The 26805-nt window shown below is 42.2% G+C and overlaps 1 protein-coding gene across 2 annotated transcripts in view; it reads right to left on the reverse strand.

Moving 5' to 3' along the window:
• Positions 1-1145: 1145 nt before the first annotated feature.
• The window catches only part of thoc2 (THO complex 2), a 172565-nt gene continuing 146905 nt past the window's right edge, over positions 1146-26805 (reverse strand). Inside the window, exons 30-39 of one of the 2 annotated variants that reach the window (XM_084320913.1) lie at positions 26307-26406; positions 24543-24949; positions 24271-24329; positions 20016-20051; positions 16571-16702; positions 13529-13595; positions 13255-13400; positions 11843-11921; positions 2582-2621; positions 1146-2469 (exon numbers count right to left, since the gene is read on the reverse strand). In XM_084320913.1, coding sequence (XP_084177039.1) covers positions 2602-2621; positions 11843-11921; positions 13255-13400; positions 13529-13595; positions 16571-16702; positions 20016-20051; positions 24271-24329; positions 24543-24949; positions 26307-26406 — 1046 coding nt within the window. In that variant the 3' untranslated portion in view covers positions 1146-2469; positions 2582-2601. Of the gene's footprint in view, positions 2470-2581; positions 2630-11842; positions 11922-13254; positions 13401-13528; positions 13596-16570; positions 16703-20015; positions 20052-24270; positions 24330-24542; positions 24950-26306; positions 26407-26805 lie in introns of both variants that reach the window. The other variant, XM_084320914.1, reaches the window with a different exon arrangement.

Below are 26805 nucleotides of genomic sequence, written 5' to 3' on the forward strand. Positions count from 1 at the left end.
CGGCTGCTACAGTACAGTAGCTGTCCTCACTAGCTCCAGCTTTTCTTCAAAGGTCCTTCTCCTAAAAGGTTTTCCCAGTAAATCAGTCACCAAATCCATTTTGTTCCCCCTTCCATCGTTGTGCATGAAAGAAAACAGGACTAAAACACAAATCTAAATAAAAACCTCTCAAAAAATGTAAACCAGCTATGACACTTTATTTTCCTAGTTTTGCTTCAGTAGCTATCCCTCAGATAGTGCAAGCAGAATTGTATTGATCGATTGAAAACGTATTAACAGATTGCAGAATGGGTACAGTACAGTACAGCTCAATACATACAATTGTTAAAGGATGCAGACCAGAGAAAGACTTTAGTCTTGTTTACATCAGGGTCCCCCATTTTCAATTCATCATATGACATACACGACATAGATACAGTACTGGTATTTCGTGCCACTCAACTCAGCTAAATGGCTCTCGTGTGCCAAAGAAGAGTAGAGTATATGCCAAACACGTCAAACTCAAAATCTGATTAGTTAAAGGATGCGACAAACAAAATCTCCCCATCAAATTTAGTTTCAACAGCAGTGGATTCACTCGACATCCTGAAGGCCTATGGGTAGATTTATTTTACTCAGACAGCACAGGTGGAGAGAGCAATGGAATTGTAATTAAACTGATGTGAACAAACTTTGTAAAATACATATATTAATGAAAATATATATTAAAGGCTATATTCAATTATAAAATATATAATTTTGAGATTCTGACAATCTAGTCCCCTGTGGTACCCTCACACAGTCTTCATCAGGACTATACAAAGCCTCAGTATTCTGGCTAATATCAGCATTATTCTCGGGTATACGAGTACATGTTGTTGGCCTTAGTGTCGGTCCTTGTATCAAAAAGTCAGATTTCTCATGGTCAGTATGAGTTACTCCACGGCTATTTTAAGCAGGTATAATACAGTATTTATTACATGCACCAACTTGCAATATTTATCTCAAATAGCAGTATATTATTAATAAAACAAACATTGTTTAATAGCCTGCGCCATGCCTGCAAAAGCCAAGGTTGGAGTTAGCACTAGGACTGTGTAGACAGGAGTGTGTAGACGTAAAGCTGAAGGGCTTTCTGCAGTTAGTGAAGTAAGATAAGAGACGTGTTGAAAGTGACACACTAGGAAAACTATCATTTATTGGTTTTAGAAAAGCATACACTGGTTGAGTACAGCAGATCGAAATGCCCCCCTCCGAAAAAAAAAAGAAATTGACAGTTGGATTTGGAGTATTTTTTTTTCTTTCTGGAACAACTTCTACTTGCTTCAATGGTGAAGTGGCATTTTATAAATAACGCAAAAACCTGATAAAACAAAATCACATAAAGGACATTTCAAGGGGCATCCAAAAAAAAAAAAAAAAAAGAAGACTACATGAATTACATGTTACCCTCCATTATTGTACACGTAATATACAAACTGGTCCTTTGTATAATTCAACTCACCTATGCCTAAATTCTTGCTTGGGTTAAAAGGGAGAAGGGAAAGACAGTTACGTCTAAGAGAGATGAGGCAAGTAAAAAAATATGGAAAGCGTGTTAGCTCTAATAAAACAGGCAAAGGTGAAACCTGACATTTAAAAAATTCTTTTTTTTTCTCCAAGCATGGGATTTTATTTATTTTTTAACATATGACCTGATGCTACTGCGAGAGCATTTAAATGAGTCATATTTTACCTTTTCATACATCACTTTTTCAAATGCAGTGTGTCTCGGGGTAAGAATACTGTGCTTCGCGTTGTTTTCCAACCAAATGATCCTGAATGATTTTTGATGAAGCAGACAGTACCAGTCCTCTTCATACAAATGATGCAAAAACAGAGAACTGAGTTCAATCAGTTCAAATACTGCAAACTCAAGTGATTGGAAGGATTCAAAAATTTGTTTTAGGGGAGGAATGCCAATCAAACAGAGTTAATGTGTGATGTAGTAAATGGAGATAAGTCTGAAATGGTCTGAAATTAAACGATTTTCTGAAAATGTAACTGTAAATCTAGCTGCTCGTACAAATTCAAATTTTTACGGTCTTCATTAAACGGCCTTGATCAAATACCTATATAAATATAGGAAAATTGCAACCCCTACAATATGCCCCTTTTAATTACAGTACCCAGTTTTCTGAGAATAACATTTCATGATTTGAGTAGCACATTGTGCCCATATTGAAAAGTAAAAAACAGAAGAAAAAAAATAAAAATAAAAACTAAAGAAAACACTTTCAACTGGTTTAATGAAATACACGGTCATAAAGATGAGATTTAAAACTTGAAATACAACAACTAACATCACTTGTAGGGCAGTATACAAAACAAAAACAAAAAAAACAGGCAGAAATGAGTACTAGTTAACGACATGGTAAAGACATGGTTGGAGTCGTCTTGGGGTATAAATCAGCACAGCTCCTCCAGTTCTGCTGCTGTCCAGAAGGAGAACTACAGGAATACAAATGGAGCATATACTGACCATGAGTAGTTGTTATCAACAGATGAATGTGAAAAATAAAAAGGCAATATATCAAAATAAGAATCTTACTATGCAACTTACCCTCACTGCATTGGTGCTCATTATCTGTGCTTGTCGGAGGATTTATGAGTGCCGAACGTTAAGGGAAATAGGAAGCAGGAATTCTAGTCAAATATTGGGTGCGTTCTACAGTGGAGGAAAAGGTGGCCTGTGCTGTGTGACGTCACAATATGTGACAAAACAGAAGAGACTACTGACTGACCTTGTAGTTATACGATTTGTTCTACATTTATAAACTATAAAATATAGTTATACTATAGTACCGGTATACACTATACTCCTAGTTCTGTAGTGAGAACTTACCATTCTAATAACATATTTTCATTTAGACCTGTAAGTGACAGTGAAGTTTATAATGCACTTATATAGGCTTAAACACAAAGAAGTCAAAGGGTGAGGATGATCTTGATCCTTGCCTCCTGAGTCTTAGTGCTCATGTAATTGCTGCACCGCTTGCTCACATTTCAATCTAACATTTATGTCTGGTAAAATCCCACATGTGTGGAAAGCTCAAAACGATGCTGCTTAGAATCATTAGTATAAAAAAAAAAAAAAAAAAAAAAAAAAAAAGTTTTTTGTTACGGTATCTTTTTTTGTGGGTGCTGCTTTTATGTTTGTAAAATTTGAAGAAGAAAGAAAAATGGAAAAGAATAATCAGTTAATTCTCAGTTACAGGCCTTCCTGGATGCTTATAACATTTTACAACCAAATCAATCAGTTTAGACCAGGACATATTACAGTTGCAACACTTGTAATAAATAATATAGTTGATTGTTGATAACCATCAGCACTGTGCTGCACTATTATTGATTATTGATCAAAAGTGTTTGATATTTTAATAAATAAGCTATCTTCCATAGGTTTGGATGAGCTTGCAGTCAACTGGTTTTATAATTATCTCTCAGGGTGAAACTGTTGCTGATGGTATCAAAACAAGCTCTCTTGAAATGAGTAAATGTGTCCCACAAGGGTCTGCTTTTGATGCTTTTCTGATATCTAAAGCATTGGGTGCCACGCCCCTTCCGGGAAGTGCATCTGGCCTTGCTACCCATTAACCCCATGTAAGCGCTCACCTTGTTTGTAGAGCTAAACCTATATTTTCCTATATATATATAAATTCAGAATGGCTTGGTTTAGTGGGGGAGGATCTTGTCTCAGCTTAACTGGAGGAATGCGCGTGAATGAGAATTTCACACCTAGTCAGTGTTGGGACTAGGGGTGGGCGATATATCGAGTATACTCGATGTATCGCGGATTGTTCTACATGAGATTTAGTACTGTACTATATCGCGAACATCGAATATATGTTGTCGCGTCAGTTTATATGGCGCCGCGGCCGAGAGGACACTCGCAGTGCTTTCCTCGAGAAGCGCTGCAGCGTGCAGACTCCTGCTTTCCTCTCTCTCACACACCCGCGGCCCGCCCGCTTATAGCTTATCCGCAACAGTAAGTTACTTCCGGGGTAGGCCTGATTGGCCCCGACAGGCACGTGACGCGCAACTTTCTCTGCCGCGCGGCACGCTCCGCGGAGCCGAGCGGCAGAGCTTGCGGAATTACGTAACCGTCCAAATACGCCATGACTTTCATTCGGCGCTTCAGCTCACCTGGCAGAGCAGCGGTCCTGCGATCCTGCGGTCCGTTTGTTGGTGAGTTTGAATCCCATCAAATCTTTTTTTTTTAACGTGATTTTTTTTTAACGTGTATTCTTTCGCCGGTTAAGGTTAGGCATGGTTAAGGTTAAGGTTAGGCATTGTTTCGGAGTTGGTTAAGGTTAGAACGGTTAAGTTTAGGCGCTGTTAAGGAGCTGGTTAAGGTTAGAGTTTGTCTTAGAGAATGGCAATATTCTTTCTATGGTTAAGGTTAGGCATGGTTAAGGTTAAGGTTAGGCATTGTTTCGGAGTTGGTTAAGGTTAGAACGGTTAAGTTTAGGTGCTGTTAAGGAGCTGGTTAAGGTTAGAGTTTGTGTTAGAGAATGGCAATAGACAGCCTATTTCCGCGCGACAGCTCTCAGCAGCCTCGTTGCGCGTCCTGAGTTTGCCGCGTCACGTGCCTGTCGGGGCCAATCAGGCCTACCCCGGAAGTCACTTACTGTTGCGGAACAGTTACACGCGGCCCGCCCATCTACTTCACATATACACACAGACACAGAGAGGCGGTGCCAAGTCAGTGCACATGTTGTTCGGAGGAGACAGGGAAAGAGGATACGATAGCGTGAAAGAAGAGTTTAGAGAGTTATTTATTCTGAAACGGCCCGCCACCAGTTCCCCATCGGAACGATTATTTAGTACCTGTGGGAACATAGTTACATGCCACCGGGCAGCCCTCAAGCCAGATGCCGTTGATACTGATAGCTCCGTAGCTAATCCGCTCCTAGAGACTAACAGTGTACCATCCATCTGCGACGCAACGGTGGCAGCAACACTTGAAACGGAGTAACGTTAACGGTATGTCGAGTTCATACTACACCGTTTCCATGAAGTGTTTAATTACCAGCAATCTGTTGAAAATTTAACGTTAAACCCGAAATGGAAATGCGAGGACAGTCATGTTTGCTATGTATTTCTTTCTTTAGGGGAGTAGGACATTTGTTTCACAGTTTTAGCATGATGTTTTATAGATGGCTAGGTTAAACACAGGTTTTTGTTTTTAAGAGGGGGGTGTTTGATTTGATTGAAGTTTATTTCAAATATGCAACACAACAAACAAACATAGTACATCAACACCTCTTGTGTGCATGTGTGTGTGACTTTATGCCGTTTTAAAGCACCTTGGCTTTGTTCTGAATGCACTTGTTGTAATTATCCTACAGAGAAAAGAAAATGCACTCGACTTTAATGCACATTTTGTTGTATGCAAAGAGAAAATGTTTAAATTGTACAATCTTTCAGCAGTCAGTCTGGAATTAATGTATGCATTCAAAAGTGCTGAATAAATGTTTTATGGGCCCATAATAGTGATTATTAATATTATTTAAGTTAAGTTTTGCCATAATCATGTCTTTTGCCATAATCAGGTAGCAAAAAAAAAAGGAGAAAAAAAAACATTATATATTCATATTACCGGTAATCATTTTCGGCCTTTCGGCATTCCGTTTTCGGCCTATTTTCGGTTTCGGCCAAGAATTTCCCATTCGGTGCATCCCTAGTTGATAGGCTTGTGTTTTTGGCACAAAACCTCTAGATACCTGTTGGTACTGACTGGTTGTCACAAACACACAGGACACAACCATGCACAAAATGCAGCAATTTTTTGTTTACCGTTTTTGACCAGACCCGTTTGACATTATGCACAAAAAGTGTACTTTCATTTAAAATGTCTAGTGGCATGGACAAAGAGTACACTTTAATTTATGTTATTTTAAAATGTCTAGTGGCATGGACAAAGAGTGCAATTTCATTTATGTTATTTTAAAATGCCTAGTCTAGTGGTATGGACAAAGAGTGCACTTTCATTTATGTTATTTTAAAATGTCTAGTGGCATGGACAAAGAGTGCACTTTCATTTATGTTATTTTCAAATGTAATGGGCATTTTTAAGTGCTTTAGAGGAAATGTAAAAATATACCATATCATTTAGAGGCCATATCGCCCAGCCCTAGTTGGGACAACCCCACATTGCTAGAAAACAATGCAAACCACTGGAAAAAAATATTTATAAGATAGGGGACCTTTAACACAACACAAGGATTCAAGGCCCCAATGACATCATTGGTGGCCACATGCAAACTCATTTACTCTAAATAACTGTCAAACTAAATTAATGTGTGCAAAACAGTTTGTAGTTTTTGGATGTGGGTGTAATTATGTGCAAAAGAAATCAGTATTGTTTTGGTGAAGTGCCCCTTTAAGGCCATGTCCACACTAAAAAGATTTTGGTCGTTTTAGGCAAAATATTTGATCGTTTGCACCTTTCTGCCACACGGAACTGCGTTCTGGCAGCCTGAAGACGGTACTTTCTGATACCAGCTCCCAGAGTGCTCAATTCTGAAGACGCCTGAAGACGCCCCCCATTGCGTCACCATCTTTACAAGCGATACAAGTCTTCTCCTGAACCGATGACGTGATAGCCCACCTCTCCCTTACCCCGCGTGTGAAAACATCACAACAACAATGACATGTACAGCTATTGAGCTTGATCAGGCTTTTACAGCTTTACATATGCTGTGCTCTCTCTATCTGTCTGAAGTGAAGCGGGGCTCTGCTGTGCTTACACTCAATCCCGACCGAGTCGCACACAAATGCTCACACACGCGCTGTGCTCTCTCGATCTGAATGAAGCGGAGCGGGGCTCTGCTGTACACACTCCCAACCGAGGAGCACACACAGGGCACGAAATTTACTTTTTGACTCACCGGCCAGTGGTGAATAGATGGGAAAAATCTAACCGCCAAGCATATTTCTTACCAACCAATTTTTTTTTAATAAAATATATATATTATATAATCATACTTGTATTATCTGCGAGACATCGCCACCACACAACAAGTCAAAATGCTCGCTATCTGCAAACAGCTCCACTGTGTGTGTGTGTACTAGAGTAGCCTCCAGTTCCAGCAAGGATTCTCCGGAGCTGCAGCTGGACCCTATACTCTACATTCAGCATGCCCTCATGCAATGGAAGCCAGGGGCTTGAATACGCATCGAATCAATGTTATAAGACATTGATATCAGGAGCTATCTGTAGCTACTGCTAGCCGGCTAGATAACGTTAAGACAACGCCTCAGTGAACCATTTAGTTTACTGGGACATTTCGTAGTGAGCTAACGTGAGCTAACGTGAGCTACCTAGCCAACTGAGGTATTATGCACTACTAGACTATTGCTGGAGCATTTGTTGATATCAGGAGCTATCAGTAGCTAGCCGGCTAGATAACATTAGACAATGCCTAATGCATTAAACTAAAAGTGAATAGTTGACTGGGTCATTTTGTAACGGTAGCTAACGTTAGCTCACGGAGGTCCCACTAGACTAGAGCAGTCAGCAGACTGCCCGAGGCTTTCTGTGTTTACACAGGTTTGGGAGGGGCAGGAGGAGGAGCAGTGCGCTGCATGTCTGTGTGCTTGAGACAGCGAGTGAGAACTCTGCTAAGAATTGGATCATGTTTTTCGATCGGTTTTCACATGACTATTTGGTTGCCCGGCGCCCGCCACATGGCGGACAGACCTCTCAGTCTCACTCGCCAAACGTAAAATCTGCCCGCCAATGGCGGGTGGCGGCCTCTAATTTTGTGCCCTGCGCACACACATCTCCCTTAATCCGCATGCAGACCCAGACAAAAAAAATAAACATGATACATATATGTCTTATATGTCCTGGCTGCGTTTTCCTTAATGCCAAGCAAGCAGTGCAAAAATGCTTCCGCATTCGTCACCGCACGCCAGTGCGGTAAAGCGCCCTTCTTTTCAGACAAATGCTACCGTGCGTGCACCGGCGGCGGCGTGCTCGCTCAGGTGCGTGCGTGCGTGCGCCGGCGTGCTCGCGCGAGGTGCCCGCGCATGCGCATGAGATCCCGCCTTGGTTCGACACGAGCGGAGCTCAATATATATAAGTCACCGCCCCTTATTCAGTATCTAGCAATAGCTCAATTGGCAAGGCCACATGGCTGTGGATCCTATGGCTCGTTTGCTGGCGAGTTCGAATCCCATCGAAAATATTTTTTAACATGATTTTTTTTTAACGTGTATTCTTTCGCCGGTTAAGGTTAGGCATGGTTAAGGTTAAGGTTAAGGTTAGGCATTGTTTCGGAGTTGGTTAAGGTTAGAACGGTTAAGTTTAGGCGCTGTTAAGGAGCTGGTTAAGGTTAGAGTTTGTCAAAGAGAATGGCAATATAATTTCTATGGTTAAGGTTAGGCATGGTTAAGGTTAAGGTTAAGGTTAGGCATTGTTTCGGAGTTGGTTAAGGTTAGAACGGTTAAGTTTAGGCGTTGTTAAGGAGCTGGTTAAGGTTAGAGTTTGTCAAAGAGAATGGCAATAGACAGCCTATTTCCGCGCGACCTGGGCGCTGGGCGGCGGAAAATGAAAGGCGCATTACTGCACGCCACTACGGTAAATTTTTGCACTGCTTGCTTGGCATAAAGCTACACGCGTCCTGGCTAGAAGTGTTTATTAACATTTTGAGTGCCAGGGACGCGTTGTCGTTAGTTCATGCCGCCAGTTGAGTGCCACCAACGCTATATAGCGTTTTTATGTCGTTTTTTTTTATTAGAGATTTGAATTCATATTTCATCAATCGAGCCTCACGCTAGTGTTGCAGACTCTGAGCTCAATTGGGAAAATACCGCCCCCTATCATCTCTCCCTGTGTAACTGCACCCCATTGGTTTAGACTGATGGGGGGAGGCGGTCCAGCCTCCTCATGTTACATGTTACTCTCCGGCGAGGCATCTGAAGAGACCCAAGTTGATCGCCGACCCTCAGAACAGCATGGATTATGTATTTCCAGTACCCAACGCTGAATCAATAAACGCTATCTTTTTGGATAACATCTGATCTCAGGTAAGCAATTTATTTTACCAGTCTTGGGGTAATGGGATCTGTTTTGACCTATATATCAATGTGTGTGCTTCGCTGATCAGGAAATGAGAATATATTTTTCAGATCGCTTCTCTAGCGTGCATAAGTACACATATACTATCGATAATCTAGCGTTTATTTGAAAACGATTCATAAATAGGCCGAAAAATTACAATGTTTTTTGTGTATGCCAGAATATTCCAGTAAAGGGCGATTATCACGGAATCTATATATTTTCCTGAAAAACTAGGGCTTTTCAAAATGCTATAAAACGGAAATGAACCGATTAAACAAGTCATTGATAAACGACGGGCAGATTAGACACATAGCCATAATTTAAGACAGAGATTATGCGTTTAGAGCGCTATCATTGAAGTGGGTGGTGGCATCCAACGATAAATAGTGCACGCCACGCTGGCAATCAAAGTGTTAACACATTCCCCGCCAAAATCGCTTTACAGCATTATTGCCCACCATGCGTTGTCTGCCAGACCTCGCTGTACAGCGTTATTGAGATCAATATATAATTTTTTCGCCATGGCATTCATAATTCATATATACAGCTGCGACGCTGCAGCTGGACCCTATGCGTGAATATTTTAGGTAACCAACTTGTGTTTAGCGTTTCTCTGATTGGCCAATACGCCCATGTGACCACGGCAGCGCGAGAGAGCGGCAGCGCGGAAATAAGCTGTCTATTGCCATTCTCTAAGTCAAACTCTAACCTTAACCAGCTCCTTAACAGCGCCTAAACTTAACCCTTCTAACCTTAAGCAACTCCGAAACAATGCCTAACCTTAACCAACTCCGAAACAATGCTTAAAGTTATGCCTAAACTTAACGGCGAAAGAATGCGAATGCACGTTAAAAAAAAAAAAAAAAAAAAAAAATTGAAGGGAATCGAACTAGCGAGCAACGAGCCGTAGGATCCACAGCCATGCAGCTTTGCCAATTGAGCTATTTCTGGATACTGAATAAGGGGCGGTTACTGGCATATAATGAGCTCCGCTCTGCCGCTACGCGGCCGAACTCCGCTCTGCCGCTACGCGGCCGAACTCCGCTCTGCCGCTACGCGGCCGAACTCCGCTCTGCCGCTACGCGGCCGAACTCCGCTCTGCCGCTACGCGGCCGAACTCCGCTCTGCCGCTACGCGGCCGAACTCCGCTCTGCTGCTACGCGGCCGAACTCCGCTCTGCCGCTACGCGGCCGAACTCCGCTCTGCCGCTACGCGGCCGAACTCCGCTCTGCCGCTACGCGGCCGAACTCCGCTCTGCCGCTATGCGGCCGAACTCCGCTCTGCCGCTACGCTCCGCGGCTGAGCGGAGCTGCCGCTCCGCTCTGCTGCTGCCGCGTCGCCGCGGGGGCGTGGCTAGACGCAAGTTGGGCGTGGTTAGACACAAGTTGGTTGCCTTTAATATATAGGCGGACCCTATAGGTGACGGCAACGACGGCTCAATACCGCCGTCTGGTGGATGGTCGGACGAGTTACACTCGCTTACAGGATATGGCTGATGTGCGTCGATTAAACTCATCCGACCGTCAGATATCGTTGCATGACTCCCGACAGACACAATGTACATAATGGATCGCTTTCTAAACTTAATAATCGATATGATTTCAGCGTTTATTGCGACATACAAACCGGAAATGGACCTAGGCGATCGGCGTCGTATGCTTGGGATCTTTCACCGCCAGTCTCTTTGACCCACGGTAAGAGGAATATAACGTTATTTTCAACCCAATTGTGAGTTTCCTTGTGAGCAAACTGATCTGATCAATATATCACCCAACCTACATAAAGCATTTACTGATCGGGGAATTATAAACGACACCCCCGCCCTTTCCTCCACGCATGATGAAGCATAACGTATACCGATCATATACAGTTGCATTTTTTAATATAGCGTGTATAGGGAAGAAACGGCAATCGATAATCTATATATGCGTTTAGGCCTATAACTCACATTCTAGGAATTACTGCAGAAAACGATAAAAACATACTTATATTCTAGAAGGTATTTTTGTATGAATCTATGAATGAAAAAGTATAATGTTCGCACATCCTGAACGATAGATAATCGATGTTGAATGGGCCATAGTAATGTCAATATAGCAATAAAAATGTTAAAGTTATAGCCCTGCAAAGAAGGTGAGCCACTCCATAGGGTTATAGTGCTGGCAGAGAGGGGCATGAGATGGGCAAACTGCCCGGCGGGCAAAGTGTTAAACACCGGGAGTTATTATTAAACAACAATGGCATCAGAGTAGTTGCATTTGTGTTACAGAAGCTATTGAGCTTGATCGGGAGGCTACTGTGATGCAATACACGATACTAACTAGAGATTAGCGTCACATAGCTGGCCTTTTTTTTCTGAAAACCCAAGCACATTGTTTTCAAAATAAAAGAGCGACGTCTAAAAACAGGAAAGACATTTATTTAGTAAATTTGTGGCACGCACTTATTATCTTGAGATGGTTTTGTTTTTACGGAAACCTTTTTGAAATGAAAACGAAAACGAAAACGAAAAAGATCAAAATCGTTTTAGTCTGGACAAGGCATAAGTCTTTTTTAGACAATTGTGTTGTGTATTGAATGTTGTGAAATCTCCATTATGTTGATACAGGACTGAGCTTTGACACCAGCTATAAAGAGCAAGAATTCCACTGGTCTTGACCATGTGTCTAGAAAGGTAACTGAATCTGGAAATATTTACAGTGTAAATAGTAAGAAAGTGCCCTCAGGTTTTCTTTTGACAAAATGTTAAAGGATATTGTTTCTTATCTTCCTTTCCACCGCTGCTGTCCCTCTTCTCTTTCTTATCAGACTTCTCTTTATCATGCCTGGACTCCTGCAGAAGACAAAAGGGAGACATCAATCTAATGGACCAGCTATATACAGGATGAAGCACAAGGAGATATCAGCAACAGTGTATAGGATTAACATGGCTGTACTGCCTCTACATGTAAGACCGACACTAAAACAGTGGAAATAAAGAGCTTCCTTCATAAATCCAAAAATGTATACCTAGTTTAGCTAAACTGATTCCTGGTATAAAATATTATTATTATAAATTTTTTTTAACCTCCTCTTTCTCCGATTTTCTTCCCGTCCCAATTAGTCGTTGTGCCAATTCCCCCCCTCCCCTACCTGGTTGTTGTATGCATGTTCTCCCACGAGTCGGTACAAGGGTGTCCTGATGTCGAACGCACGCTTCCTCCGAGACGTGCGCAGTCAAGCCAGTGACACTTTTTTCACTTGGCAGCGAGGACTCTCATTGGTGAAGTGTAATGCGTGGGAGGGCACGCTATCTCCACCAAGTCCTCCCCCCGCTTAGCAAGCGCCGAGAGCTGACCTGTAGGCGTTGCTGTCCACAACGCCAGATTCCCACCGCCAGCTTTCCCACCCCCTAATACTGCCAATTGTATTAGTATGAACGGCCAGCCAAGCTGGTAGCAACGCTCGAACCCAGCGTCTCCTGCGTTGGCGACGAGCGCAATCTCCGCTACGCCACCTGACCGCCTAAAATATCTTTTAGAGACGCTCGATATTGGCTTTTTTACCGATACCGATATACCGATATTGTCCAACTCTTAATTTCCGATACCGATATCAACCGATACCGATATATGCAGGGTTCCCCCCCCCATTAATTTCAGGTAATTAACATTACATATCTCTTGTTGTGGAATTAACAACATTATGCATACTTTTGACAATAAATTTAATCAGAATTTGTTCTTACTTGCTTGCCTGGGTAAATAAAGGTTATAGAAATGTATTTTTTTTTTTAAACCGATAGATATTTTCCGATATCACATTTTAATGCCAATATCGGCCAATATCGGTAGGCCGATAATATCGGACATCCCTATTATTTTTATAATAATAATTCAGAAATGATAATAATAATGAATATTATTTGCAATGGTACTGGCCTTTGCATATAAAATAAGCAAGATATTAAATGCAAATGGAAAAAAATGTCAAGCTAAATGCAATAGGCCTCCAATTTTTTCTTTGGAATGAAGCCCTTCAAATATGTCATCTGTGAAAAGCAGTCCCTTTAATGCAACTTCAAGCAGTGGCAATACTGCACGTATAGTGTGATATCTGTCTGTAACACAGAGACGGAGGAAAGAGAGTGTTCAAATCTGCCCTTCCTCGTAAAATTGTGTTGTGACCTTTTTGCCTCCGGATGAGGCTCTCTCAGGTTTCGCTGACTCTCCCTTCTCCTTGCTGGAGGACTTGGACCTCTTAGTCTTCTCCTTTTCAGCCGAAAGCGGGAAGTCAGACAAAGGACTGGTACTCTTGCTGTTTTTGGACGAGTCTGGGAGGAAGAGGATAAGGTTGTCTTAAAAGATGCATACTTGATTACATCGCTGTCCACGGCAGTTTCAGAAGAGCAATGTGACTGTGAGAAGTCAAGTTGGAACATGTAAAACGAGCCTGACTTACTGGTTCCGTTCTCGTCTTTTCTGCGTTTGGATTCTTGGCTCATCTCGCGGTCGCCAACGTTATGGTCCTGAAAGGTAAAGGAAAAATCGAAATAGTGAATGACAGTAAAGTGAAATCCCTAACCGTAGTAATTTAATTCATGAATGCTAAAATAAAGTCCCAATAATGTGGTTGTCAAACACAAAATTCTAAAATGATTTAATGTGGATGCCTTCTAGCCATTACCGTCCTGTCTTTGGCAACACTAACGTTCGTACCGCACTGACAACTAACTAACGTTATCTAGCTAGCTTGCAAAATCCCGGCAATGTGGCAGTCCTTACAATCATTGTTGCAATATGTTTCCCCCCTTGAAATGCTAGAATATGTGTGGACCATGCTTAAACTATCTAGACCAGGGGTTCTTCAAAGCTTTCATGATTGAGGGCCAATTTAGGGACCCATCGAGTGATTGAGGACCACCCAAAAAGAAATTTAACCCAAAATAACTAACGTACATACAATGATGACTTACGGTATCTAATCAACTCACAAGATGCCTAGTTGCCATACAACCAGTATCCTAGCAAGTGCTATTGTAGGTTGGTTTAAAACTGTATTGGAACTAGGGGTGGGAATCACCAGTTTCATCACAATACGATATTTTCCGATATCACAAAGTCTGTCACGATACGATTCGATTCAGGTGCCTGCGATCGATATGAGACGATATCATATGCCCATTTAACACAATCAGTAACATTGAGATCAACTCAAAAAATTTACGAAAATATCATTTTACATTATTTAATTTTTTTTAGCTCTTCCAGACATTTAAATGAAAAATATATTATTATATTATACTATATAATATATACAATATATTATACCTCCCTCTCGCAAACCGTTCCTACAACAATTTTTTTTATGTTGCATGATCATGTATACATTTATTATGTATTCTATTTTTTCTGTTTAAATATCAACATTATCTGTCCATCCTCTGTAAATACTATCAAACTCCTTTGGTCTTTCCATGGGGGGGGGGGGGGAGAGAGAGAGAGAGAGAGAGAGAGAGAGAGAGAGAGAGAGAGAGAGAGAGAGGAAAAAGAAAGAGAAAAAGAAAGAAAGAGAAAGAGAGAGAGAGAGAGAGAGAGAGAGAGAGAGAGAGAGAGAGAGAGAAAGAGAGAGAAAGGAGAAAGAGAGAGAGAGAGATAGAGAGAGAAAGAGAAAAAGAAAGAGAGAGAAAGAGGGAGGGAGGTTAGCTTAGTTAGCGTAAGCAGCTAACGTTAGTTTAGGTCTTTAACACATTCATGGCCATTGGGGCCCGTCAAATCCCACTCTATGAGGCCAGCTTTTCATTACAAGTTTTCACTGTGCGTGAGGTTGTTTGTAGAGCTAAATATATATTTTATATTATTGCTATGTGTCCATTGTCAATTGACAGTATAAACCTTCAATATGACAGATTTTTTTTCCCATCAATACGTTCCCATTTTATAGCGTCGTGAATATGAACGGTATATCGGAATGGTCTAGGGTAATTCCTGCAAAGCTAGTTATAGGGCGCTAAGCTAATAACGTTAAATCGATTGGCGTTTCGGCCCTACACAAGCTAGAGTTAAAAATCAAAATGCATATGATCGGTATCATGGACCACCATGAATGCATGAAAGGGGGGGGCGGGGGAAGTCGTTTCTGATTATTGATTACCAATAACGGCATTCGTTATTGCAACATCATAGGTTGACCGGGTGGATGGCTATGAGAACAAGGCTCGATCGCGTCTAGTTTTTTACCAACCGGTTTCCAGTTCCGCGTTCGCGTTCTGCGATCTGATTGGCCACTGACGTTTCTGGTCATGTGACATGTGGCCAATCGCGTGACGCCTGTTTCTGCGCCTATTTCCGCCTCGAACAGCCTGCAAACTACCTAACGCCTAGTTTATCACTGGTTAAGCTTAGAGTTTGGAATCAGGGCTGGTGTTCTATCGCCCTGCTCTAAGACAAACTCTAACCTTAACCAACTTCGAAAACAGGCTTCACACGATTGGCGCAGATGTCACATGACCAGAAACGTCAGTGGCCAATCAGATCGCAGAACGCGGAACTGGAAACCGGTTGGTAAAAAACTAGATGCGGCCCGATCAGATTGAAATTGACGTAATACCGCTCTTACCTGTGGCCGGTTGGATTCCAAAAAGAATTTCCCAGTTATTGATCACCATCTGGTAGATCGATATGTCCATTGGCTGATGCTATATTCCTTTATTGCATACTGAATTCGGCGTCGCAAAAAGTATTCCAGGCGATCTGGTAAAGCCATAGCTTCAGGCTAACAGAAAAGTTAACCCGGAATGAAAAAAAAGTGACACCCGGTCTGCAACAGGGAAAACTGCATTATCAAGACAGCGCCAATACCAGGATCTGGCCGGTACGGCACTTTCGGAGTCCGGATATGCCGTTTCCAGCCAACATACATCCGTGACATTGAGTAGGATATTAAAATGGAATAAAAGCAAAACCGAGTGGTAACACGTATATATACGTGGTTGGCCGTTTAAGGATGGCGCCCAATAACGTATATATACGTGGTTGGCTACGAAACGGTTAACGCGACGTGGGCATAAAGGAATGGCGATGATGCAAAGCATGTTAGATGCATTTGTAGGGACTTCTTTCGGGTTGCAAAATGCAACAAAAAAGGCGCACTCTGGAGCCCTGCTATACACAGGCGTTTCACGTGCTACTGCTGTTGTTGACTCTGCCAGATGGTTTTTGTTTTCACATCTCGCGTGATGATATTGTGCGAATCCAGCTGACGGAGCTGTGCTTGGGCTTGAGACTCGCCACAGGATTTTCAAAATAAGAGTATCGATATGAACCAATCTTCGTTGCATCGATCCTATTGGATCATTGATAATTAGATCGATGTATCACCACTATCATGGACTCCTCACACGACCCACCTGACATCACAGCAGCGGTTATGGAACTCTGCCATTCGGCGAAATCGTACCCCAATAAAGAAACCAAACTACAAAACAAAAAATCAATAACTCACTCTCTTCCTTTCTTTGCGATCCTTGTCCTCCTTCTTCTCCTTGGATCGACCTTGTGTGTTGTCCGAGTCTTTCTTGTCCAGCTCCTTCTCTCTGCTCTTGGACCGCGCACCTGAATTGTAGTTGATGTGGTGCTGTAATGACAATTAAATACACAAAACACACAAAACACAAAAATACATTAATTATTTGTTCCAAATTTGACAATTCAGTTCATGAGTTATATGGTGCCTTTACATTCCATGGCGTGTATACCTACTCAATCCACCACAGCAACTTCCAACAAGCCTGTGGTGTGAATTAAGTCAAGGCAAGGGGTAGCTAGAAAATAATAATCCATGTCATAGGTGCAGGCTTCAAGTCTAAAAACCAAACCCAAATAATTCCAGAGAATTGCATTTCCAAGATGTAAAATAGGCTAAAGTACTCCCTCTGAGATACAGCTACCTGGCTCATAATATTTGAAAATATTGAGAAACATATTTGGAGAGGGAGAAGGCATGTTTAACTTCAACACTCTAGAATAGTATACATTTTTAACATTCATGATACATTTTTAATATGCTCACATTTAAACTACATAAAGGCACAATTATATATAGGGGTGACATTTAATAGTCAAGTCAAGTCAAGTAATTTATTTATAAAGCATGTTTAAAAACTCAAGAGCCAACCAAAGTGCTGTACAATCCGAGCATAAAATGTCATACTATAAAATACAAAAATACAAAGTGTAGTATCTGCCGATTGTATCCTTGTGGTGTCCCTGTAGTATCCAGTAAGTGTATTTACCTAGTTAATACAGCTGCACAGTGTAAACTTCAAATATATTAAAGTTAGTAAAACCAATCCAGTGTAGGCAAGATATGCTTGACAATTGAATAGCTCTGCATAAAAAGAATAAAAAATGCCTGCATCACAGCTTTATGGTTTTAATACATTTTAACAAAAAGAGATCTGAATTAATATACTGATCAAATAAAATAGGCTGTGATTTTGTATACACCTTTATCACAGTTAATTATTGATATCCACTTATATCACCGTTTAGAGGTCAAACTACTTTAGATATACACATTTAACAGTTAATTATTGGAAGAAAAATTTGAAGGACACTTACCAAGAATAAATATTAGTGGTGGGACTCGATTAAAAATTGTAATCGAATTAATTTGAGACTTTATCGTTAATTAATCGAAATTAATCACATTTTAATCGCATATCAATATTTGATGCGAAAAGCTAAAATTTTCAATTCAAATAAATGTTGGTATACTAGTGAATCAATGAATATACATTATACATACGTTTAAGCAGCAATATCCTGTATTAGCTACTACACAGACCAACAGATCAATGCAATTTTTTACAATATATATATAGCACAAAGGATCTTTTGTAAACTCAAGTTCTCTTTTTTTTTTTTTTTATATTATTATTATGAACAAACCAGACTAAGAAAAAAAGTTATTTGCGATTTATTATACTTTATACTTATAGCACATGCATGAGTCTGGTCTCCTTTGAAAGGTAACATTCGTACACAATAAAGAAAAATCATGCGATTAAATGAATACATTCATTTAACTTTTAATTAGGGATGTCCGATATTATCGGCCGATATTGGCATTCAAATGTGATACCGGAAATTATCTGTATCGGTTTAAAAAAAATTATTATTATTATAATAATAATAATTTACATTTATTTACCCAGGCAAGCAAGTAAGAACACATTCAGATTTTTTTTATTGTCAAAAGTATGCATAATGTTGTGTTAATTCCAGAACAAGAGATATGTAATGTTAATTACCTGAAATTATTCAGTTTTTTTTGGGGGGGGGGGAACCCTGCATATATCGGTATCGGTTGATATCGGTATCGGAAATGAAGAGTTGGACAATATCGGTATAGGTAAAAAAGCCAATATCGAGCATCCCTACTTTTAATTATTTCTGTAGTTAATTAATCAAAATTAATGTGATAAAGTCCCAGCCCTAATAAATATATATATGTGTAAATCCATCGCTCGATGTGTGTGGAAATTGAATTAATAGATTACAGACTGTACCATTTCTCCAATAATGTTCTGATTGAGCCCTAAAACAAGTCTGAGAAATCAATCATGACATTGAAGCTTGCGAAGGTCTATGTGTGAACGTGTTAAAAGGACCATTATAGTATACCAATAAAGTGCTAAACCTAGCTTAAATCTCTTGGTCGAGCTATGCTAACAAAGGTCTAGCCTCTTATCAAAGAAATCAATGCACGCATTGGACCAGAAAGGACCTATGGAAAGCAGTCAGTGCATATGCAGAGAGAAGAGGGGGGTCTTAATTAAAATTAACATTAAAAGGTAATGCAGGAAAATAATGTAAGAGCAGAGCAGGGCTCGACACTGCATCCAGACATCCTGGGGCGAAATACGTTTGATTTGGGATGCTCACATTTGTCATTTGGTACAATTGCGAGACAACAAACAAGAGAAAGGTATTTTATTGTTGGTGAGCCTGTAGTCTGCTGTTAAAGGTCCCATGCATTATAAATGGCCTTTTCCAGTGTTTAGCATTGATTCCTAGCAATTGGGGATTATATCAATGTGGTCTGTGTCGTTAATTATCATATTGAGTATCAGTCTAGTCTCGAGTTCACGAGATCTTCCCTCACTCAACTAAGCTGTTCTGATTTGACTCGCAATGCGACATAGCAAGTAGCTGATCTGCAGAGATAGAGAGGGACCGGCGGGACCGTGCAGAAGTGTGTGTAAAAATGTGTGTGTGCCATCGCTCTCCCTCATAGGAGCATTTACACACAAACTTGACTGTTTTCTCTCTCTCTCGTATGTATCACGCTGTGTGGGTGACTGTCACTGAAAGCGCTTATGGGCGGAGCCCATCCAATAACAGACTGACATCCTGAGGCTGAAAAATTATGCTTTTGGGTACTTCATTAGAAATATAAAACAATGTTTTAATTTTTTTAAAGAAATTACAGATGTCTTCCATAGACTCACAGGAATTGTGTAAAGTTAGCCAAATAGTGCAAGGAATAGCAATGCATGTCCCCTTTAAGAGTACCGTACTTTTCGGACTATAAGCCGCGGCTTTTCCCCCCATTTTTAGACCCTGCGGCTTATATAACGGTGCGGCTTATATGTGGACCAAACCCGAAAATATTGCTTTTTTACTGCATTGAAATGTTATTTATCTGTTCCCTTATTTGCTAAACTTAATACAACTTGTAAATGAGTTAATTCTTGTTATTTGTCCCGACAGTATTGTGACAATCCCCTCTGTGCACGATCCCTTACATATGGTAATTAAACATTAAAACACCTGCGGCTTATATATGTACACATCATTCAATTTAGCTGCTGCGGCTTATAGTCAGGTGCGGCTTATAGTGTGAAAAGTACGGTATGTGTGAGGAGCAAGGGGTCTGTTCAAACCTTGGATGCTGAGTCCTTGGGTTCGTTGCTATTGTCCTGTAGGAATGAATGGAGATGACAGATGAGCTGGGAGGGGGGAGGGGTTGTCAGACAGCAGTAGGAGACTCGGAGGGGGGGCCGTGCTGGACGGGGCCAACATCACACTTCTTTCCTCCTTTGCCCTCTGACACCTTCAAGGACTGAGGCTTTGACAAGGTTATTACACAGAGGAGAGGTCATAGGCTCGACATCTGGAATGTAAATAGTTAAATGTAAGAAACATAACCTGAGCAATATGAAAATAATTGGGAGTCTTACTACTATAACCAAATGTCTGGAATATTAGGCATGTTATCATATCATCATAAAATGTGCCTACAGTGCAGCTTGTATCATTATGTCTATAGTGCACGTTGTGCGAATAGTGTGTAATGCTCAGAAGTTTTGACTACTCCCCCATCTGTTGCTGTCACCTACAGTTTTGGATCAGATAACGGGGGCAGTTGCACCAATTGGACGTATGCCTCATCTTAAGGCTAGGTCTTACGCTGAGGTCTGACTTAGCACATGTGCCAATTACACCTCTTGCACCACCGGGATGTAAATCGTACACCCAATGCAAGATGGCGTTGATGGGGAATTTACTATGCACTCTCTCTCACAGGGAAGTGAGCTGACTCTGCTATTTTGTTTCGGAAAGGGCTCAGTGGTTTCAATTAACATTCTCAATTTGAACATGGTGTGCTTAGCGTCAAATCGACTAATAGTGCATAACACGCCATTTTAAGCCAGTGGTGCTTTATATATAAAAAAAAATATATATAGGGCATTTTGTATCTGGTGCAAACTAGCAAAATCTGTGTCATGTCTATTGTCTTGTTTATTGCTGCCTAATGTAATCTTGGCATCACTAGCTGGAATTACATGGACCCTAATATTCCACTAATAACCGGAATAATAGCCAGATAAGAATTAAAATGCCTCATGTAACTAACTAACTCATCACCTCAATTGGAAGAGAGTGAGACTGATCCAGTCGGAAGGAATTTTCAATAAAGTTGAGGGGTGGTGTAAACACTTGATCAGATTATTTCTCTCTGGTTGGAATACAAATGATTCTGCACATGTTTGCCCCACGTGGGGGTAACATCTAAGGTCTTTGATGTAATTTAGTGACGTGAAGGAGTTTCCAGGGACATTTCTAAATAAAACATGTCTTTATTGGAAGGTTAGCGTTCGCTAAAAGGATTGTTGAATGCCTCGATGGCATCAGGGTTTCCGTTAGAAAAAATTGTTGCCGGCCTCAGTGTCCGGTAGATTTCAATCTACCGGTCAAATGATAAATTCCGGTCAGAGTTTATTGAGCTTAAAAACAATTGATAGGCAAAAGAATTACAACAAAACAAAAGAATGACATCATCAAGGCATGTAGATTTATAATATTTTTACTTAAAACTAGGCTACTTTTGCGTATACAGTCATTATATTCCAAATAAAATAAGTCCCGAGACTCTGTGCTGCTGCCGACTTTAAATCAAATAGGTGTCTGTGGGCAGTCGCCCACAATCACATTTTTATGAGCTAACGAATTCCGTTATATTGGACATTTGTATTAATTATATCAAGCGAAGAACTGAGAAATTTGGCAGAGAGACGGCAACATTATCGTGGGTTTGCGTGACGACTCGCTCTCTCTCCACCTCCCAATGACTTATTTGCGAGAGTATGTCGATGCAGAGCAGCAGATTCAGCTGTTTTCTGGCTCTATCTGGGGACCGCTCAGCAGCGCCCCCCACCCAACAGCTGAATTGCCAATGGCTGAATTGGAGTACTGCACTGTGCCGCTGCAGCTCCGGCTCTGCAGCTGCACTCGCAAACCCAGCACTAAGCTCTCGCTGACAACGTCGGTCATTATTGGAAGCAGCGATGAAACAAATGTAATTATTGTTTCGTTCATCGCATAGGCTATTTAATTTTAGCCTATTTTAATACAATTCAAATAATCAAATTGTGCTTGGAGGGAATTATTTTCACCGGACATTAAGACCGGAGAGATTAAATATGTCGGACTTCAACAGATTTTGCCGGTCAAATACCGGTAATTACCGGCTAACGGAAACGCTGGATGGCACGTCTGTGTAGTGAATGTCCAACTTGTTTCTCTATCATGGTATCCAAATTAAGACTACGGTAAGTCTGTTTTGACCATTCTCTTTGACTTGGACGTTAGTACACGGACCATGGTCCAACGTTGCTGGTCCCTGGCTAGCGTGGCTTCAAGATTCAAGAGTTTATTTATCACATACATACCAGGGCATACAGTGAAATGTGGTTTGCTTTACATTATGGCTGGAGATGAGCAGGGTTGAAAGGCTTGAAACAAGTTTCAGCTTCTCAGTGACGGTGTGGTACGGAAACACCACCGTCCATGATAGGGGACAGCTAGAGTAGAAAGGACTGTACGCACAGCGTCAAGAAATCATTGGCTGTGATTTTCCTTCTGTGGCCTCCATATATGCCACACACATCAGGCGGAAAGGGGAGAAGGTGATCGTTGACCCCTCTCACCCTGCTTACTACCGCTTTAACCCCCTTCCCCTCTGGTAGAAGACTCCAAAGTCTCAGGTGTAGGACATCCCGTTTTAAAAATAGCCTATATCCCGAGGTTGTCAGTCACCTGAACTCAAGTCCTAATGCACAGGCACTTTGTACCATAAGGGCTAGCACCCGCCGACAGGCACTTTAAGGCAATATGCACTTTAAATTGGAACACTGAGCTCTTTTAGGCACTGTAGCATTTTTTTTATTGTTTGCAAAATACTTCTATTGTAGGGATTGCATTGCATGTATTCTTGTATGTTTTTATATTGTATGTTTTTATACTGTATGTACTGTATGTTTGGCACCAAGACAAATCCCAATCAACCATGTGTTGAAGTGGCAATCTTATTTATCATCCATGTAAAGGTCGATTTGAAATCGGTTTGAGGAAATATTGTCAATGTAACCACAGCTACTCAAACTGAGGGCTAACCTCAATGTATTCCCAAGAATTCAATAAAGGATAAATTAATGAAAAAATGCATCCATCTCACTCCAACTTCATAAACCTGTTATTTCTTCCATAGTATTCTTACAAAAGATGGTGCAAGAGGTGTAAATGTGTGTACCGAAGCCCAATTTAAAAACATCTTATTTTACTCTAACTGGTGCAACTGTGCAAGGGGAGTCTATTTCTCTGGTGGAAGAGTAAAATTACAGTAAAACCACCACAAGCGTCCAGTGGTTTGGACAATGCTCCAGTCGATTCAGAAGGCCTCACCCACACTTTCCCTCCCTCTCTCTCTCTCTTTGTAGGGGGTAGGCGTGCTTTGTTTTCCCTGGCTGATTAGAAACTGTGACTTTGTGACTCCGTGGGCCTCTCGGTTGCTGGTGGCTTCAGCGTCCCCTCTGCATTTGTGTTGGGCGGTAGTGGTGACGCTGACGGCTGCTGGTGGCTGGCTCCATGTGTGTGGGGGGCCTCGTACGGTGAGGGGCCAACAGGAATGACTGCACACGCATGTTGAGTTGAGTTGAAGGTTGCATGCGGGCCATTTGAACATAGTGAGACAAAGAAGGGGGGCTGATGAGGACGTGGCTGCAGCAGGCCGGTGCTCCTACACCGTCGGTGTGCTTTGTGGCACGTTGAAGAGGAACAGCAAAACACCTTGAAGCAATTCAGCCAGTCTCCGCTTGGCAAAAAAGAAAAAGAAAAAAGTCAAAAAAAAAGAAAAAAAAAACCATTCCAGATAAAAATAAAAATGCACAATACTGCTCTTCTTTTCAGCTCGACAGTGAAAAGAGTGGTACTCCTGATAACGGGAAGCCATTCCACTTCAGGCAAAGATTTATCTCCAAACAAAATATGGAAAAAAATTGGGGGAATGTAGAAATGCGTTTGAAAAAATTGCTTTCTTCAAGGCACTACGACTGCTTTTCCTTAACATGAAAATATATAAATATTTCAATATAAAAATGATCAATATTTACAATTATTCTCTTCGCTAAGTCCTTGGAGAATTGTTTTCCTCCAAAATATTAACATTAATTGTCCATGGAATGGAAAAAAAACAACTCGCATGGCTTTTTTGGGACGAGAACTTCCAGACAGACTCCTTTCCCCGTGTATGTGAGAACTCCCTCGCCTCGATGGGTCTTGAGGTGGCCAGTGGAATGAGCAAGAGGCTGGGGAAGGCTCCGGGCGGACAGAGAAGAAACTCCCTCAGGCCATACTAACCTTAACAGACGAGGAGTGGGATGGTGAGGAGTGGCTCTCCAGCTTTCGCCTTTTGTGATCTGCCAAACACCAGAGAAAAACCATTAGTCTCAATTTAAGGCACAAGGAGAGCAAAAGGATTTTTTAAATATATATTATCATACAAACTCTACAACTACTGTAGTTTTATAAAACATATAAAACAACTATAAATAATAAAACATTATGTTGCACATTCAAAATTCAAAACCCCATTCATTGCCCATCAGCAACAGAAACAGTCAGGGGCTCACCCCTCTCAGATTCAGCTGACTCGGATCTGGGCACCGGAGACTTGAGGGTCCCGGTCAGGCTACTCCTGTCTCCCTTCTCCTTGGTCTTGGACTCCTTGACGGTGTCACGCTCCCTGGATGGCTCCTTGGATTCCCCGTTGTTCCCCGCCTTGGACTTCTCCTCCTTGCTGCTGCTGCTGCTGCTGCTGCTCTTCTCCTCCGCCTTCAGCTTCTCCCGCTCCGCCTTGGGGGTCTTCTCCTTACCCTCGCGTGGTGCCCGCTCCTCCTTGCCTGCCCTCTCGTCCCGCTGCTTCTCCCGACGGTTCTCCCCCTTCGTCTCTGGAGTGCTGCCTGGCGTCTTCTCCTTCTTCTCTTTCTTCTCCTTGCCACTCTTCTCTTTGTCCTCCCTCTCTTTGATGGCTTTGGCGCTGGAAGGAGAAGAGGGGGGAAAAAAAGACAAATATTTCACGTTAATAATGCTTGAGGCGTAACAGAGAAAACACCAAGCTGATATACCTTGCACTGTGATAACCAGACTAAGTGATGCTTCTGCAGAATCTCTACTTTTAAACAAAACCTCAGCTTCCAGAGTCAATACAGAGTTACTGTATTAACATTGTACTCTAGACGAACTTAGGACAATGCATGAAGGAGATGGTTCCCAGTACCGGGGATCTGTTACCGGTAGCTGCATGCCCACCTGAGAGCACCAGGGACAGTTACATAGCTGCATGCCCACCTCAGAGCACCAGTGACTAGTTACTTAGCTGCATTTTCACTTGAGCACCAAGGACCTGTTAGCTGCATGCTCACCTGGGAGCACCAGGGACCCATTAGCTGCATGCTCACCTGGGAGCACCAGGGACCTGTTAGCTGCATGCTCACCTGAGAGCACCAGGGACCCGTTAGCTGCATGCTCACCTGGGAGCACCAGGGACCTATTAGCTGCATGCTCACCTGGGAGCACCAGGGACCTGTTAGCTGCATGCTCACCTGGGAGCACCAGGGACCTGTTAGCTGCATGCTCACCTGAGAGCACCAGGGACCCGTTAGCTGCATGCTCACCTGGGAGCACCAGGGACCTGTTAGCTGCATGCTCACCTGGGAGCACCAGGGACCTATTAGCTGCATTCTCACCTGAGAGCACCGGGGACCCGTTAGCTGCATGCTCACCTGAGAACACCAGGGACCCGTTAGCTGCATTCTCACCTGAGAGAACCAGGGACCTGTTAGCTGCATGTCTACCTGAGAGCACCAGGGACCTGTTAGCTGCATGCTCACCTGGTAGCACCAGGGACCTATTAGCTGCATTCTCACCTGAGAGCACCGGGGACCCGTTAGCTGCATGCTCACCTGAGAGCACCAGGGACCCGTTAGCTGCATTCTCACCTGAGAGAACCAGGGACCTGTTAGCTGCATGCCTACCTGAGAGCACCAGGGACCTGTTAGCTGCATGCCTACCTGAGAGCACCAGGGACCGGTTAGCTGCATGCCTACCTGAGAGCACCAGGGACCCGTTAGCTGCATGCCTACCTGAGAGCACCAGGGACCTGTTAGCTGCATGCCTACCTGAGAGCACCAGGGACCGGTTAGCTGCATGCCTACCTGAGAGCACCAGGGACCCGTTAGCTGCATGCCTACCTGAGAGCACCAGGGACCTGTTAGCTGCATGCCTACCTGAGAGCACCAGGGACCGGTTAGCTGCATGCCTACCTGAGAGCACCAGGGACCTATTAGCTGCATGCCTACCTGAGAGCACCAGGGACCCGTTAGCTGCATGCTCACCTGAGAGCACCGTTCCCATTGCTGGTGGTCACTTTGGCCACTGAGCTGTTGGACTTGCTCACTGGCTTTGCAGTCCCCTGAGATTTATCCTTGCTCCGATCTGTCAGGAAAAGAAAATGGGAGCATGTACCACATAAGCACAACATCTAATCTAATATAGAACAGTTGTACCCATTGAAGTAGAATGGATAGAAAGAACACTTCCTGGTCTATCATAGAAATATCCTTCAGTGCAACCAAGATGGGTGGGATAGAATTTTGATAATGCCATTGTGGAAATTAACATTGTTTGCCAGGTGTGGCAAATGATAAATAGCAAACAATTGCCCAAACCTCTTTTAAGGGGAACTATCTTATAAATGGCCTTTTCCAGTGTTTAGCATTGTTTTCTAGCAATGTGGGTTTGTATCAATGGGGTCCATGTCTCTAATTCTCATTTTGGCGCATTCTTCCAATTCACATGTCACAAGATTCTCCCTCACTGAACTGAGTCATTCAA

The sequence above is a fragment of the Notolepis coatsorum genome (genome assembly GCF_963971535.1).
Source record: "Notolepis coatsorum genome assembly, chromosome: 8".
NCBI classification, from domain to species: Eukaryota; Metazoa; Chordata; class Actinopteri; order Aulopiformes; family Paralepididae; genus Notolepis; species Notolepis coatsorum.